Below are 16,388 nucleotides of genomic sequence, written 5' to 3' on the forward strand. Positions count from 1 at the left end.
AAAGTTAGAACAATTAATCAGTGGAATGACTTGCCTCCAGAAGCTGTGGGTTCTTCAACATTCGAGGTTTTTAAGAAGAGATTGGACAATCAATTTGTTTGAAATGCTATAGGATTTCCTGCTTGAGCAGGGGATTAGATTAGAAGACCTGCAAGGTCCCTTCCAACTCTGTTATTTTGTTAGTCCCCTGATCATCCTCATTGCTCTTTTCTGAATTCATCTGAATGCCCCTCAAGTTCTGTATGTTTCCCAAAATTTGAGGTAAGGTGTAACTAATGTAGAATGAAGTAGAATTATTATTGCCATGAGTCAGGAACTATACTTCTGCTGAACTGCATACCCTGTTTTTCAGCAGCATGTTACTGCAGACTCAGATTCAGTTTGTAACTAAGTTCCAAGATCTTTTTTATAAGTATTATTGCCAACATATTCCTGATCTATGGATATCGATTTGACTTCTAGTCCACAAGTGCACAATGATTTTTGTCTGTTACTTTACCCTAATTCTGTAACCTATTGAAATTGTTTTATATTTATATTTCTGTCTTCTGGAAATTAGCCATGCCCCACATCATTTTATGAAAGAAGTAGATACTACAGAGAAGTTAATCTGAATGCTATCTAAGACTAAGCTTTTTTTTAAAATAAAGATTTTATTGGGTTTTTTTTTCATAAACATATGTTAATTTTTCCAATCAATGAGTTGTCTGGAGTTTGCTATGCTAATACATGTTCAATTCCTAATTCTTCATTCTTTCCGCTAGCCAACAATAAAATAGGTCCTAAGTTTGATAATAGTCTGTATCTTCTTTATCTTTCAACCTCATAGTTAATCTGTCCATCTCTGCAAATTCCAATATTTTCCTGATTATTTCTTCTTCTGATGGCAATCCTTCATTCTTCCAGTATTGTGCAAAAATTATTCTCGCTGCTGTGGTGATGTGTAAGATTAAATATAATTTCTGCTTATTAGTCTTTTCAGGCATAATACCTAGTAAAAAAAGTTCAGGTTTAAAATCCACTTGTTCACCCTATATTTTTTCTAACCACATATGTATCTTTCTCCAATAGGCCTTTGCTTTATCACATGTCCACCAAATGTGATAGTACGTACCTATGTTATGTTTACATTTCCAACATCTATCTGACATATTTTAAACATTTTTGCTAATCTTGCTAGTGGCAGGTGCCATCTATAAAACATTTTATACAGATTTTCTTTATATGAAGTTGACATTGTTAATTTGTAGTTTCTCTCCCATAACATTTGCCATTTTTCTAATTCTATATTATAGCCAAAGTTTTTCTCCCATTTTGTCATTGTTTCTTTCACTTGTTCACTTTCCATATCCAAAATTAATAAAAAGTTATACATTTTCTTAATTAATTTCTCATCTTAGGTTAACAAAATCTTATCAAACACAGTTTGATCCTTATAAAATCCATACATTTTTACATCTTTTTCATATCTACTTTGTATCTGTAAATGTGCCCACCAGGACAGGTTAATTCCCTGATTTTTCAGTTAAGACTAAGCTTTTTAAGTGCGGGTATGGTAGTAGTGATAATTGTAGTGACAGCAAGTTTGATATAGCGGTTAAGGCATCAGGCTAAATACTACCAGGAGACTGTGAGTTCTAGTCCCGCCTTAGTATTGGGTGACCTTGGGCCAACCATTTCCTCTCACCCCTTGGAAGAAGGAAATGGCAAATCATTTCTTGCCAAGAAAACTCCAGGGACTTGTCCAGATAGTCCCCAAGAACTGGACACACTTGAATGGAGGAAAAAATGGTTGTGGTAGGACAAGGCACAGATATTATAGTTAGTAATCTAGCAAAAGCATCAGTAGAGAAACAAAATGGAAAACAGTGAGAGAAAAACCTTTGCTTTTAGACATGCAACCTTAATTATAAGGACTAGTAATTTTATATAGATTATCACGGTGTGGGAAAATAAACAAAGCTGATTTCATCATTAATTTTCCTAGGAAGATATTTTCCTGAAAAATAATGGGCTTATAACCCATTTCTGTACATTAAACTGATGTTTTAACATATCACTTGAAAATATGGCTTTTATAACAGATGTCTTACCACCAACACACACTGTTTTTATTTTTCAGAAAGAGGTAAATGGTTCAGAAGCCATAGATTTCAACTCTCTATTAAGAATCAGTTACCACTTTTCCTGTATTACAAACAGGACCTTGCAAAACATTGTGTTACACAAATTACCTCTATTCTTCTTTTGAATACACACAGGCCAGAGTAGACTCTAGCTCTAAATTTTGAAATAAATACAGGATGTCAGAGAGAGAAAACCCTCTTATTTTTCCCAAGGGAAGTACTCTGTCAGTAATAAACATCTAATCTTTCCCTTGTACCATATTGCCAGAGCTTTTTTTTGTCATAGAACGCCCAGAACGGAGTTCCAGCACCTTTTTTGGATGGAACTTTGTAGTGTAGGCAAGGCGGGTTGCATAATGTGTGTGAGTTCCGGCACCTTTTTTTTTTTTTTTTACGAAAAAAAGCACTGCATATTGCACTCAGAACAACTATATAAGTAAAGTGAGTTGAAAGTAGGAATGGAGTTTATTCAGCAGCAGTCCACTCCTCTGGGCCAGAGAGCTCCTTCTCAAGTGCTTCAGTGTAACTGAATCCTGCTTCTAAAGAAATCTGCCCTTGTAATATCAAGGCTAGCAGCTTGATATGGTGGACTTCTCCATTCAGGGCAGAAGATGACTCTAAGATACTGAAAAAACGGCTTAAGATTTTGAAAGTCCCAAAAAGGCTCCTAATTGTCAGCTACCCAAAGGGCTGTCAGAGCTGCTGAGGCTTCCCGTAAAAGGGGCTGCAGAGTCTTCTTTGGCACCTTCAGAGTCACTCCATTAACCACAGTTAGAAACGTCACTCTTGTATTGGGAGCACTTTTCCGACTCCTTGTCCAGTGTGGCTCTCCAGGTTTCCACTGGTAAATTGTATTGCCTACCAGCACATGGATTCTTCTCCGCCACTGCACAGCACAAGGTGGCAAGACCAATATAGGAAGGTCTGGGATGGCCACATCTTGGCTCACTGTGCCATCCTTGCTCAGGAAAAAACATTTATGGGTGCCAGAAATCAGAGCTCTGATTACAGTGCCAGGAGTTTCACGTCGACTGCTCTCTTCAACAAGTCCGCCAATGACAAAGATGCCATTGTCCATTGCCACTGCAGTTGATTTGTAACACTGAAAAGCTAATGGCATCTGATTCCACACATTTAAGCTTGTATTGTAAATCAGGATGCCCCGGTGGGCAAGTCCATTTGCTCTTGTATGAGAGAACCCTCCAATTAAGTAGAGCTTTTTGTTTAGTGAAGCAGAGGCAAAATGACTCACTGCAAAGGGTAGACTGGCAATGGGAGACCAGATCTTCTTTTCTAAGTCAAAGCTTTCTGCAGAATCAAGCACACTTCGGCCACTCCGGCCTCCCAAAGCATATAGTTTCTGTTTGCATGCTAGAAAACCATGTTCTCGTCGAGGTACAGACATGGAAGGTAGCTGCATCCATCTTCCAGTAAGAGCATCAAACTCATGCAGATTGCATAAAACAGAACCATTAAGCCTTTGTCCTCCAGATACGTAAAGCTTGTGCCCTACAGACAAGAAGCCAGAGGAATCCAGATACATCAAGGGTGGTATCTCCTCCCAACTTTCTGTCTGTAGATTGAACCCCAGGAAATGAGTTTTCAAACGTTCTACTACTCCTCCTTGCATGTTGCTTACAAAGAGACCCAGACTCACAATCCAGTCATCATACATGCCATGCCTGAGACCTCCACTCTTCAGCAACCTTCCTACTCCATCCAGTTGCTCCCACTGTAAATGGGCATGCCCATATTCTGCAATAATATCCTTCTGGACTCTTGTGATCTCCTCAGAAGTTAAAAGTGGAAGTCGAACTTGTTCCATCAGCTTCTTGATGAGTGAGAAGTGCTCAGCCGGTTGAGATCTGACCCAGTTCTGCACAGCATGGTAGACTGCTAGCTCAGAAGAAACAAGAAGTTGGTCTGATGAGACAATGCTGCTTACTGTACTGAGATCTAAGCCTGGAAAGGACTCATGTTCAGAAAGAGGCTCAAAGTTCAAGGTGATGTGGCGTGAGGCTACACGGAGCAAAGTATGGTGATTATGAGCATAGGCCAGAGCATAAATCTCTAGGCAACTGTCCATAGAAATGCTGTCAGCTAGGAACCTAGTGAGTGCAAAAAGTGAAAGGGAAGAAAAAAGAAAAGAAAAGAAAAGAAGGACAGAGGGAGGGAGGGAGGGAGGGAGGGATGAAGGAAGGAAGGAAGGAAGGAAGGAAGGAAGGAAGGAAGGAAGGAAGGAAGGAAGGAAGGAAGGAAGGAAGGAAGGAGCATAATTCATTAGTGGAATGGCTTATCCACCATGCCCCCAGACATGGTCCAATTTTCCCCTTCACTAAAGATCAAATATAACTACTGAGGCACATTTGACAAAGGGCACAATGTTATCTTTTCTGTAGCAATTATAAAAAGACAAAATGTTCACAAAGGAGTGGTCAGCAAAATAATTTATGCCTTCCACCAGGCTCTCTTACATATACAGTTAAGTACGAGCCCCTCATGACGCTGCTTTTGATTTGTATTTATTGACACATTCATAGATTGCTGAGTACCCTAATCTCAGAGTGTTCTACAACATAAATCTAAATCAGAGTCAATAAAAGATTAAAATATTTAACATCAAGCATGAATGATTACTCATTGGAGAGAGAATCCATTAATTGAGAGCACACTTTACTTCACAGAAAGCTTGGTGAACAAGTGGGGGTTAGGAATTGAGTCTCCTTGGAGATGGAGTAAAAGGAAGGAATGCTTGGGCAGAATAGAAAAAGAGGGCTGCTCTGTAGCAAGTCAGCACTTGGTGAGGCAAAATGCAGGACCTGAGCCAAAATAAGCCTTAGCAAAGGTAAGGCAGGAGACTGGGGTGAGTGGAATAAAATGGAGGTTTTTAACCATGTATATCAGGGATATCTGCAAGGTATGGTCAAAAAAGCAAGATGATGGCCAGAGCAACACTCACTCCATTATGGTGGTCATCTTGATTTTTTTTTATCAGAGAGCACAGACACTCTTAATATATGTGAATAAAGAAAAAATTCCAAAATAATGGGGGAAATGAAATATACAATCGCAACTGAAAGATGAGGACCACAGAATGAATACTGCTCATTTTTAGGCAGCATATTTTTAAGGCAGAAATAGAGATGGCAGCAAGACTAGTTATGGATCCATCTTCTATTTTTCCCAATTTCAATTATGGAAACATTCTATTTCTATTAGACAATCAGCTGTAATAACCTGCTATGAGATTGCTGGAATTTTTAATGACTGTATTTACATGGATGTCACTTTAATTGATAATGTAGTAGCACTTGTGATATTTTCTGCAAAGCCCATAGTAACAAATTACATAGCCCTATATAGATTAGGACATTTTTCATTCATTTTGCTAATATATCACAAACATGTATTGTCTCAACCATAAATGAAAAGATCATAAACTCTTTGGGCACATAAGAAGGACTAAGATGCAGTCAGTGGTGGGATGCAAATATGTGAACAACCGGTTCTCTGTGTGGATGCCACTTCTGGAAGTCCATTCTGTGCCTGGGCAACAAAAAATTAGCTACCGGTTCTGCTGAACTGGTGCAAACTGGCTGAATCCCATCACTGGATGCAGTACTAAAGGCAAGAATGAAATTCCAAACTCTCCCTTTATATATGCGAGCAAAATAAATATAGCTACTTTGTCAGACATTGTTACCCATTCAGACAGTCATGCTGAATATTCCATCACACATTATTTGCTCAAATGTCTCAAATAAATATGAAATTAATTGTATTCTATAAAAATATTATTTATCTTACAGGTTGAAGGATATTTTGCTTTTAGATCTTTTAAACATTCATCCATCTTCCCAGACAGCCCCAATTTCAGCTCCAAAACATTATTCTGTTTAGACTAAATTACCTGCCAATAATGTCCTGCAGTGGGAGGATGACAAGCCTGTTGGCTGCTGTGAAAAGATCTTGTGCAATCTCTGCTGTAAGTAGTAATCGTCCTGTGTAGAGATAATCTAAGATTATCTGAAGGATGGATGAGGCCATGTCTTCAAATACAACCTGCCTTTCCCAGCATTCTCTAAAGGGCCTGGTGAACATAGCACGGAAGTATGGACTGAACGAAGCCAACAATGCCCTACAAAGAGAGGCAGCAAAATAATAAGAATGTGATCTTGCATTAAACATTAGATACACATTTTTGACTGTATAGCAGACATGTCAAACACAAGGCCCAGGGGCCAGATGCGGCCCGCAAAGTAGTTTCATGTGGCCCGCAAAGCCATCCTGGAAACAGTGAGGGAATGGCCCCCACTGCCTTGGCCCTGGTCCAGGCCAGCTGGGAGCCACTGTACAATTTTGTGGTGGTCATTCAGTGTTAGCTCCACAAGGCCGTCTGCAAACAGCAAGGAACCAGCCCCTGCCGTGTCGGCCCCACCCCCTAGGCGCATGCTGGGGAGGTGTCACCCTTTGTTAGGAATGAAGAAATGCACCATCACCTGGAAGTGGCCAGCAAATTGCCCTTGCCTACTTCACATATCCAGCTTGATGGGCTCCGGCAGAGGGGTTTCAGCAGACAGTGAGGCTCCTCCAATGGACCATGCCTTGACACTTGCCCTGGTCCCACCCTTCTGCCAGAGACCCTCAGATCTGTCCCACTCCTGCCCAGGCCCCCACAGGCACCCTTGACGTGAATGATGTAGTTCCTGAGTTCTTAAATCTATGCTAAAGCCAGCCTTAGATGATTGTTTGTCTTCAATAATGGTAGCTAACATTAGCATAGGTATGTTTTTTTTAATCTTTCCAAATCTGAGAATACGGTATGAAGGAATGAGACTTTAGATCAAGTTTGCCAAATTGAGAACTTTAATAATGTGTTATAACTTTTATTATCCTGCATCATTAGAGATACTGGCCTTGCTGGTTTTGGATAAAATGGAAAGTATGGTGTTGCTGATTTGGAAACTGGGAAGTTTGGGAAGGTTGATTATATGTTCCATGACTATTAAAGTGCTCCATATTTTACAAGATTATAAGAATGATAAATACAAACAATTTTAACATCAGTATTAATATCAATATTTCTAAATATTGAAATAGTGCTTTGGGGTTGAGTGGCTGATAAATTCAAATACAAACATACATGCATATGAACAATTAGAAGGACAATGCTGTTCCAAACTAATCAAGCCATCTTGTTCAACACTGTTTTCTCCATAATGGCCAGTCAATGTGGTCACTCAAAGTCCACCACGAGGGAATGAAAACAAGAAGCTTTCCTCTAGAAGCTGGTATCTAGTACCCCTGAATACAGAGATTCTGTTTTTCTATTAACTGTTTATATATTGATTGGCTGATCTTCCCTGAAAATATCTAATCCTCTTTAAAGCTGTCTAACATAATGAGTGTTAATGAAATTTGTACATTAATTATGCAATATAGAAAGGAGGACTTTGTTTTCTTTGAATCTTCTGCCAATCACTTTTATTGGATGACCCTGTAACCTCATACTATGAAGAGGAGGGGGGTATCTCTATCCACTTTCTTCACACCAGGCATAATTTTATTAACTTTAATTATATTTCATTTACATAAATCTCAATTATTAGGAGGAGGAATGGGATTTATGCTATGCTAATTTTACAAAAAAAAGTTTGTTAGCCAAAAGTAAATAACTCAAGCTTTGACAGGAGCACGAGCTGCCTAGAAGTAAGTATTTGAATTGCTTTGAGTGGCTTATAAGGGAAATTATATGGGGAGATCCATTGTGACAAAGAGTATCATAGATTCTGCAGCTGCAGCCTAGAACTGCAACATCTTGCTGTTAATATGTTCTCAGCCCTAGTTTATCTATCTTACAATCCTGGATAAAGCACCTGATTGCAGATTACATATAACATGACTTGGCTTTTCAGGACAATATTTAAAAACTATGAGATCTCTAAATCCAGAAAACACACCTGTGACATGGGAAATGCTTGCCTTCGGCTACCAGGATGGCATCACAAAACTTTTGGGTCTTATAGAGCTGCATCAAACCTGTCAGGATGGGGAAACAAAACCAAGTTGGAATGTTAGGTCCTGTCTAGAAACAGCAAAGAAGATGGACATGCCCACTGGTCAAGTAAGAACACCAAGAGTTTAGAGATGTCCTGGATCTTTTGCTCCAGTACTGTTTTTATTTCAGTAGTATATCAGAACTAGTTTGTGGTATAGGATGTCTTCTGCTTTAATTTCTTGGATTCTATTTATTGTTCCAGCCTTCATTTTGCTAGAATAAAAGCCACAAAAATAAAATCAGCATAAAAATGTCAAACTGAGGTGATCCATCAAAGAAAGAAAATAAATCCAGAAACCATACTTGAATACAGAGTACTACGCTTAAGTCACTTCAAATTGCCTTAGTGTAAATCACAAAATATTTTATATCCATATGAGACAACATTTCACATCTTGTTTCCTCCCCATTAATTGGATTACAAATCCCAAAAGTGTCAGATAGTACAAAAAAGTAAGACTGAAGCAAAAATGTGGCTTCTGAGGGAAAGCAGAAATTATCTCCAGGGGAGAAAATGGCTTTGGTTTCCTGTTGGAGGAAATATAGCAGTTAATATAGACAACTCATTTCTATAATCTGTGATAAACTTACCCTGAGTTACATAACATCCCAAAGTACTAGGCTTCACACTTATATCAATCTCTTCACTATTGCTGAAGTCTTTTTTGGCATCCATAATCCACCTACAGGTACAAGAATCTCTTTAAAAGGATTCTTCTCTAAGATTCATCAACCGGTCATGTCTAGGGAAGAAGACACCATCCTATAATTGGCAATAAGATGTTAATAGCAGCCTCATGTGAGTTAGAATACAGAGCTCCAGGACCCAGCAGCATCAAGCCAAATATATCACAGACACTCTGCTGTCCTCCTGAGACCCATTGTTATATAATAAATTGGAAACCTAGAGGGTTTTTTTAGTCCAGGTCTCATCCTGAAATTCTGAAGCACATTACAAATTGTAATCCATATTGAGAAGTATAACCTAATTTTTCTTCTTCTTCAGAACATCATTGATCATCTTATTGTTTCTTCTCCTCCCAGGCACCTTGGAATAATGTCCTTTGCATTCACTGATGACTCCAACCTCCCCCCCACCTTTTTTTGTTGTTGTTGTTAATTCTTGAACTGTCAATGCATTTGGCCTTTTAGGTTAAAGTTGTAGAGAAAGCTAGCTCACAGAGCTCAAACTTCACATGCAAAAAGTTCTGGATTTTGTCCCTGACCTCTCCAGTGTTAAAGGATTAGGCAGCAGCAGATCATTTTGCTTCTGATTGTAGTGAGTGAATAGGTAAGTGGGAAGCACTTACAACTCTGAATAGACAGATAAACAACTACCATAGCTAAACGTCAGGTTTTTATATTCTATGAATGATTAACCTGGAACAAAGAAACATTCACAAACCCAGTCTCTGCCTATGAGTTTTATTTCCATCTGATGTTCCCATGTATCTACCAGGAACAGGTATCAAATACTGTCCAAATTTGGTTTTTTTTTTTGGGGGGGGAACTATTCTTTGATAACTATATGAGTTATTTTTTATAGGGCCTGGAACAAATCTTAATGCAAAAGCAGTCCCCAACAGCAGTGGAGAAAAAGAAGAGAACAATAGGCCTAGTGGTATATAACTTATCATCCATGTTGATTTCCCATAAGAAACTGGTTATGTTGATTTTCTGTTGCTGCTTATTGATGAAGTCAAAATACATGGTTATTAATGCAGAAGTCAGAAATGCATATTACAAGTGTTGTTCCTGAAGACTCTAGCCCCCCATTATGATAGTATATCTTGAAATAACAGGCAGCAGCCAATGAGCTGTCAATGTCATTTCTAATTTGCATAGTGGAGGTGGGACTAATAAGGCATATTTTATACACCATTAATTCAGACTTGAGCATCAAGGATAGGTTCAAAATCATTTCTTCTTTCTAACAAAGAACATTTGGGAAAATTTACATTTATAAATGAAGATCTCATTTTTAAAACTCAGGTATACTATGCTTACACTAGGAAAAGAGATATCCTATATTTTATACCACAGAAGAGTTGAAGAGTAAGATAGTATTCTTCTTCAATGATCAATTAGTCTGCCTCCACATTATTATGGGGGTCTTCTGGATAAATTGCCAAGCATCAACAAAAGGATGCTATATAGACAATGAGACAAAAGAATGGACAATTTTTATAAGGAAGGTGAGTTACAAGTATGTTTCTAAATTTAGATAACATGTTTACAGTCTTATGAAAGTCAAAAGACAATGCAGGTTAACTACCAACCCTACTAGCAGTATTACAGCCTAATGTTCCTTAGCATAGAGCTGCAGTGAATAAAGAGAACCATTTTTTTTTTAATTAAAAGTTTTATAAATTTTACAAAAAAGAAAAAAGAATACAAAACTAGAGACAACATATACAAAAAAATAAAACTAAACAATACATATATATAAAAAAAAAAACACCCCCCACCCCTCCCAAAAAAACACCCCCCCTCCCTTCCCCCCCCCTGAGCTTCCCAGAGCAGAATATAGGCTTAAGAAGTAAAAATAAAAATTAAATTAAGAACTTTATATTTATATATATAAAAAGATTATCTATAATATATATGAAAATAAAACTTATGAAAAAACTATATAATATTTTTGTATACCCAATCTAAATTGTATAAATTTTATCCATTTATCCCAAACAGCAAGAAACTTCTCTTGCGTTTGTTGCTTTAAGAAAGCCGAAATCTTTGCCATTTCCGCCAGATAAGCTACTTTAAGAAACCATTCCTGCAATGTAGGCAAAGATTCCTTCTTCCAATATTGTCCTACTAACAGCCTAGCGGCTGTAATCAAATTTAACATCAAAACAACCTCCTTTGTATCACAATCTGTAACAATACCTAACAAAAATAATTGCGGAGTAAATTTTACCCTCCTTCTAAAAATTCTCTGGATATTCCACCATATTTTGATCCAAAATGCTTTTATCTCTCTGCATGACCACCAAATATGATAATAGGAAGCCTCCTTATAACCACATCTCCAACATTTGGGTTGCACGTCAGGGTACATATAAGACATTTTTTGTGGATCAAGGTGCCATCTATAAAACATTTTATAAAAATTCTCCCTTAAGTTCTGTGCTTGTGTAAATTTGACATTTCTCACCCAAATATTTTCCCAGGTGTCCAATGAGACTGGCTCACCAAAATTCTGCGCCCATCTTATCATACAATCTTTAATTAGTTCCGTTTCTGAATCCAATTCAACTAAAACCGCATAAATTCTCTTAATGTGGGTTTGTCTTGAATCCTTCACTTGCTTGATAAGATTTTCATCTTCTCTAAGAAAACCCACCTTACAATCCATCTTCCATCTGTCTAATAATTGCCTATATTGGAACCAAGAATAAATAAAGTTTTCTTGTGCTAACTCTTCCCGTGATTTTAATTGCCAGTTTTGTCCATCCCATTTAAGTAACTGTCTGTAAGACACCATATCCATTTTAACCCCTCTTTTTATTGCTTCTATCGCATGCCAAGGTATAGCCCATAATGGTACTTTGAAATCACTTTTATAATATTTTCTCCAAATCCTAAGTAAAGAAATTCTTAAGATATGAGATTTAAAAGCCCAATCCATTTTTTTATTGAATATTAAATAGGCATGCCACCCATAAAGTAAGTCCCATCCCTCTAGATAAAGTATCTCAGAATTTGTCAAATTTACCCAATCACTGATTAGTGTTAAAACCACCGCATCATAATATAATTTCAAATTTGGTACCTTAAGTCCACCCCTCTCACGGAAGTCTTGCATAATTTTAAACTTAACCCTTGGCTTTTTCCCTGCCCAGATAAATTTATTAAGACCCTTCTGCCACTCATTTAAATTAATCTCATTTTTCAAAATTGGTAACATTTGAAACAGAAAAAGAAACTTGGGTAAAATATTCATTTTTATCACTGCAATTCTTCCCATGAGGGATAATTGCAACTTTTCCCAGTTCTTCAAGTCCTTCTGTACCCTGACCCACAACCTTTCATAATTATTTTTAAATAATTTTACATTAGAAACAGACAACATCACCCCCAAATATTTTACCTTATTAACAATCTCAAAACCCGTCAGGTTAGTCAAAATCTGCTTCTCCTGACTAGACATATTTTTAGGTAAAATTTTGGTCTTATTTACATTAATCTTAAAACCCGAGACCAAACCATAATGATGAATCAACTGTAATAAGTTTACTACAGAATAATCAGGTTGCGACAAAGTAACAACCAAGTCATCCGCAAAAGCTCTTAACTTATATTCTTTTTTATTAACATATATTCCTTTAATTTCCTGAGACTCTCGAATTTTGATCAATAATATTTCCAATGTTAAAACAAACAACAATGGCGATAAAGGACACCCCTGTCTAGTACCTTTCTCTATTGTGAAAACCTCCGAAAGACCTCCATTAACAATAAGTTGTGCTGTTTGTTTTTGATATATTACCTTAAGGGGTTGTAATATGTTTTCACCAAAATTCATTTCTTCCATTACTCTTAGCATAAAATGCCAATTCAATTGGTCAAATGCTTTTTCAGCATCTAAAAATATGAGCCCTGCAGGAACTTGGTTGTTCTTATCTAAGTATTCTAATAGATTAATAATTTGTCTAACATTGTTTTTCATATACCTTCCTGTTATAAACCCTGATTGAAAGAGAGAACCATTTTTGTGATGCTGGGAATAAGTCTATATTCTCACTGTAGATAGAATGAGATGCTTCATTACTTATCATCTATGACAGGGGTGTCAAACTGCCGGCCCGCAGACTAGATGCATCATGAGGAAACCATGCCCACCCCATTGCTGGCAAAAAAAAGTTGTGATAAGTTGCGATACGTCATGTGAAGTTGCGAGTTTGACACCCCTGATCTATGGGCTACTGATACTCACATAGCCTTTTTTATTTATTCTTTATTTCTGAATAATGTCTTATACCTTCCTGAATCAAATCTTCCATAATAGTCCAAGATAATTTACTGCTTGAAGTAAAGTCTACATGGGGATCTTCTTCCATATATACTGTATATACTAGGATCAACATCTTTCTCAGTGCCTCTTTCAGATCTCATTGCTTGCCTTTATATGTCCCCCGTCATCCTATTAAATGGCAAGATCAGTCCTAAAGTTATCTCTTCAACATTAATTTTTAAAATATTTATAACTGTTACTCAGGTCCCTGTTTAATAGGAAGTGGGACTATTCTTTATAAAATTTCCCATTTTTCCTTTTTCACTGGTACTCCCTAAGTTTCCTTCTAAATTTCTAATATTTATTTATTTTTCATATTATTTGCCATCCAGAATCTGCTGAGCGGCTTTACAAATTGATTAAACAAATAAATATTCAGGTGACAAATATATGTAATCATGCATCAATGGATTCAATTTGATAAGTTATGGGAACTGTGCTTTTATGATTGTGGCTACTTCTTCTTCCTCAACTGCAAATATTTAGTTCAAAATTGTCCGTATTAAATGTGTCTGTCCAAAGTGGGTTTGCCAGCAACAGAATTCATGAACTGAGGCAATTCTGCCCATGTCAAAGTATGTCCAGCTGGACCAGGTCTGCCTGTAAAATGCAAATTAATAAATGGCACAACCTACTGACCTTACATTAAAATGTGAATTGTCTTAGGATGATCTTCTCAGTGAGAAAAAAAATGTTTTAATTACTCAAAATGCTTTAAGTAATACTTTTAATGAGCTTATACAGTATTGTTCGCTGAGACTTATTTTGCTTTGATTTTAATCTGTACCTACTTTCATACAATTATCTTCTTGTATATGGAACAAACCCAATCATTTCTAAATAAAGCCTGGAAGTGATTTGTAACATCACAACAGTGTGTTCTCAGTGTTCAGTGCCAGACCAGATAAGCTGCATTCCAATGTAACATATTATCAGAAACAATGGCATATTGTATAGTGAGGGTGAAAAAAACATTCTCTGTCTCGGATTCTTACAGCACGAATTTGTCTTCCTTTTCTTTATCAAATCATTTAGCGGCCAAGAGCTTAATCAGAACTAGAGAAAGGTGAAGAAATTCAATCTCTCTAGCCTTCCATCCACCAATCTTTCTTTGTTGTTGTTCAGCACACACGAACACATGCACACTTATACATGAACTAGTTAACCTTTTCTGAGCTTGGAAACGAAAACAAGGTGGGCCCTCCTAAGGGAATCCTGAGGCCACAAACTAAACTAGGAAATTAAAAACCATCCTAGAAAGACAGCAGCAGCAGCCCATTTCCATAATGCTGTCAAGAAAACTGTATAGATATGTTTGTGAAGCCATCAGGAGTTAAGTTTGACTAGAAGGAGACATTACCTTTATCCTTTTTTTTTTAAACCTTCTACCAAAGCTTCTTTCCTAACAATATCTATTGCAAGCAGGGCTATGGCATAACACACCATCTGTTGATACTTTGCCAAAATGCCGGAAAAATGCCAGTATATTTCACAGCTTGGAAATTCCTGGGTAAGAATATGCATTTCATAATAACAGTGAAACAAAGTTATAAAAAAGAACATCCATGGTTTCCAGCATTTGTAATTAAGAGACATAAACCACAGAAGAAGCAGTGGAATGTGAGTATGAAACACTTTCTTGTAGACGAGAAGAAACTTTCTGATTTGGCAGCTTGATATAAGAATCTGCCTTCCCATGTACAGAGAACAATTTTTTCTATTTACTGAGTCCAAGGAACCCTTTCCCCAAACTCGGGCTTGGCTCTTATACTATGCTTCTACCTCTATGATAAAAGCTTTGCTGAAGTAATAGACTTAGCATCTAGTCTGTCTAAGAGAGAGATTTATCTTTGTGTAAATAATCCATGACACTTCAACTTTAATGTGCTTGCCAGAGCAAAATGTGATCTTCCCAATCATATCTTCTCTGAGTTATGAACTATTAAGCATTTAAAATGATTATAGAAAACTTCTCTTTGGCATTTGGAGTGGAACTCATCTATAAACATATGTAGATCTTGAACTTTGTGCTGCAACCCTGGTTCATCTCCATTTCACTTTGGACACATTGTGCTTGTTCCCCATTTGCTGTCTCTACTAGGTTATCTACACCTCTTTAAATACCGATTTTCCCAAACAAAGTATCCTACTCATTGTTGAGGTCCGACACACTTGTTAACCTATTCAAAGAAGATAAAATAGCCCCAAGGAGTCAAGAAAATAGTGGAATTAACATCTGGACTCAAAGAAACTAAATTTCTAACTTTCCAAATGGCAATAAGACCAGGAGTTTTGTATTAGTGAAAAACTGGAATTATTCCAAGTTATTGTAATGTTTTAAACAGTATTCCCTTTCTGTATAATACCGAAATTTGTGGAATAGCATACAGAGCCTGATAGTATTCATTATTCATTAGCAATTGGATTTCCATATTTCTTTATGAACATCATAACTGTTTATCCGGTTTATGAAGCCTTTAACAATGTCAATAGTTACCTTGCAATCAAACTCAATGGCTGAGATATACTGAATGGACTCATTAGTTTGTGTATTATTGTGTCACATTTGCTAGCCAGGAATTTCAAGAACTGTAGTCCCAACAACCACTGAAGTCTAGAGTTTGGGAAGAAAAAACTGACCTTAGGACAATCATAAGTCATTCTCATTCTTACAGGTAACTAAGATAGAACTGAATCTTATTTACACAATATCTGTGAATTTCTCCTGACTCATGGAGATTTTCCCACTGGCATTCAGGAACTAAAACTGAATCGAGCTATTATAATCCTTCATGTTAAGACTGTTGACAATGCTTCCAGATTGCTAAATTGTATACAAATTAATCAATGTTTTATATTATATTTTAAATGTATATCTGTAAGCCACCTAGAATCTCCTTGGTGAGATGGGCAGCCTAGAAGCCTAATAATAAATAAATAATATTTACAGAGATTCCATACCAGCATCTGATAGTCTTCAGCATCATGTAATAGTGAATATAGAGTCTACATAGACAAAAAATCCATGTGCTACATTAATTTCAAACATAGCATCCATTGCATAGAGAATCCTTTCATATATAAGGATTTCAGCAATGAACATAAAGGTGATTGCATCTAATTACTGTATTATTGCTGTCATGTTGTAACAAGGGGATCTCAGTTTTAGCTTGGAATGGCTCCCATA

The 16,388-nt window shown here is 36.9% G+C and overlaps 1 protein-coding gene across 2 annotated transcripts; it reads right to left on the reverse strand.

Annotated features, from left to right (window-relative positions):
* Positions 1-2,568: 2,568 nt before the first annotated feature.
* Positions 2,569-9,349, reverse strand: LOC120307635 (kelch-like protein 6). Of its 2 annotated transcripts, none has more exons than XM_039342575.1 (4): positions 8,776-9,349; positions 8,087-8,165; positions 6,037-6,264; positions 2,569-4,234 (listed from the first exon to the last, which is right to left on the reverse strand). In XM_039342575.1, exons 1-4 carry the CDS (start codon positions 8,858-8,860, stop codon positions 2,794-2,796), a joined length of 1,833 nt encoding a protein of 610 aa, XP_039198509.1. In that variant the 5' UTR covers positions 8,861-9,349; the 3' UTR covers positions 2,569-2,793. The 2 variants fall into 2 exon arrangements, with proteins under 2 accessions (XP_039198509.1, XP_039198510.1); XM_039342576.1 differs by having other exon boundaries at positions 8,087-8,397; positions 8,776-8,813.
* Between the last annotated feature and the right edge of the window lie 7,039 nt (positions 9,350-16,388).

Source organism: Crotalus tigris, unplaced genomic scaffold (assembly GCF_016545835.1).
Source record: "Crotalus tigris isolate CLP2741 ecotype Arizona unplaced genomic scaffold, ASM1654583v1 scf7180000017800.2534000, whole genome shotgun sequence".
NCBI lineage: Eukaryota > Metazoa > Chordata > Lepidosauria > Squamata > Viperidae > Crotalus > Crotalus tigris.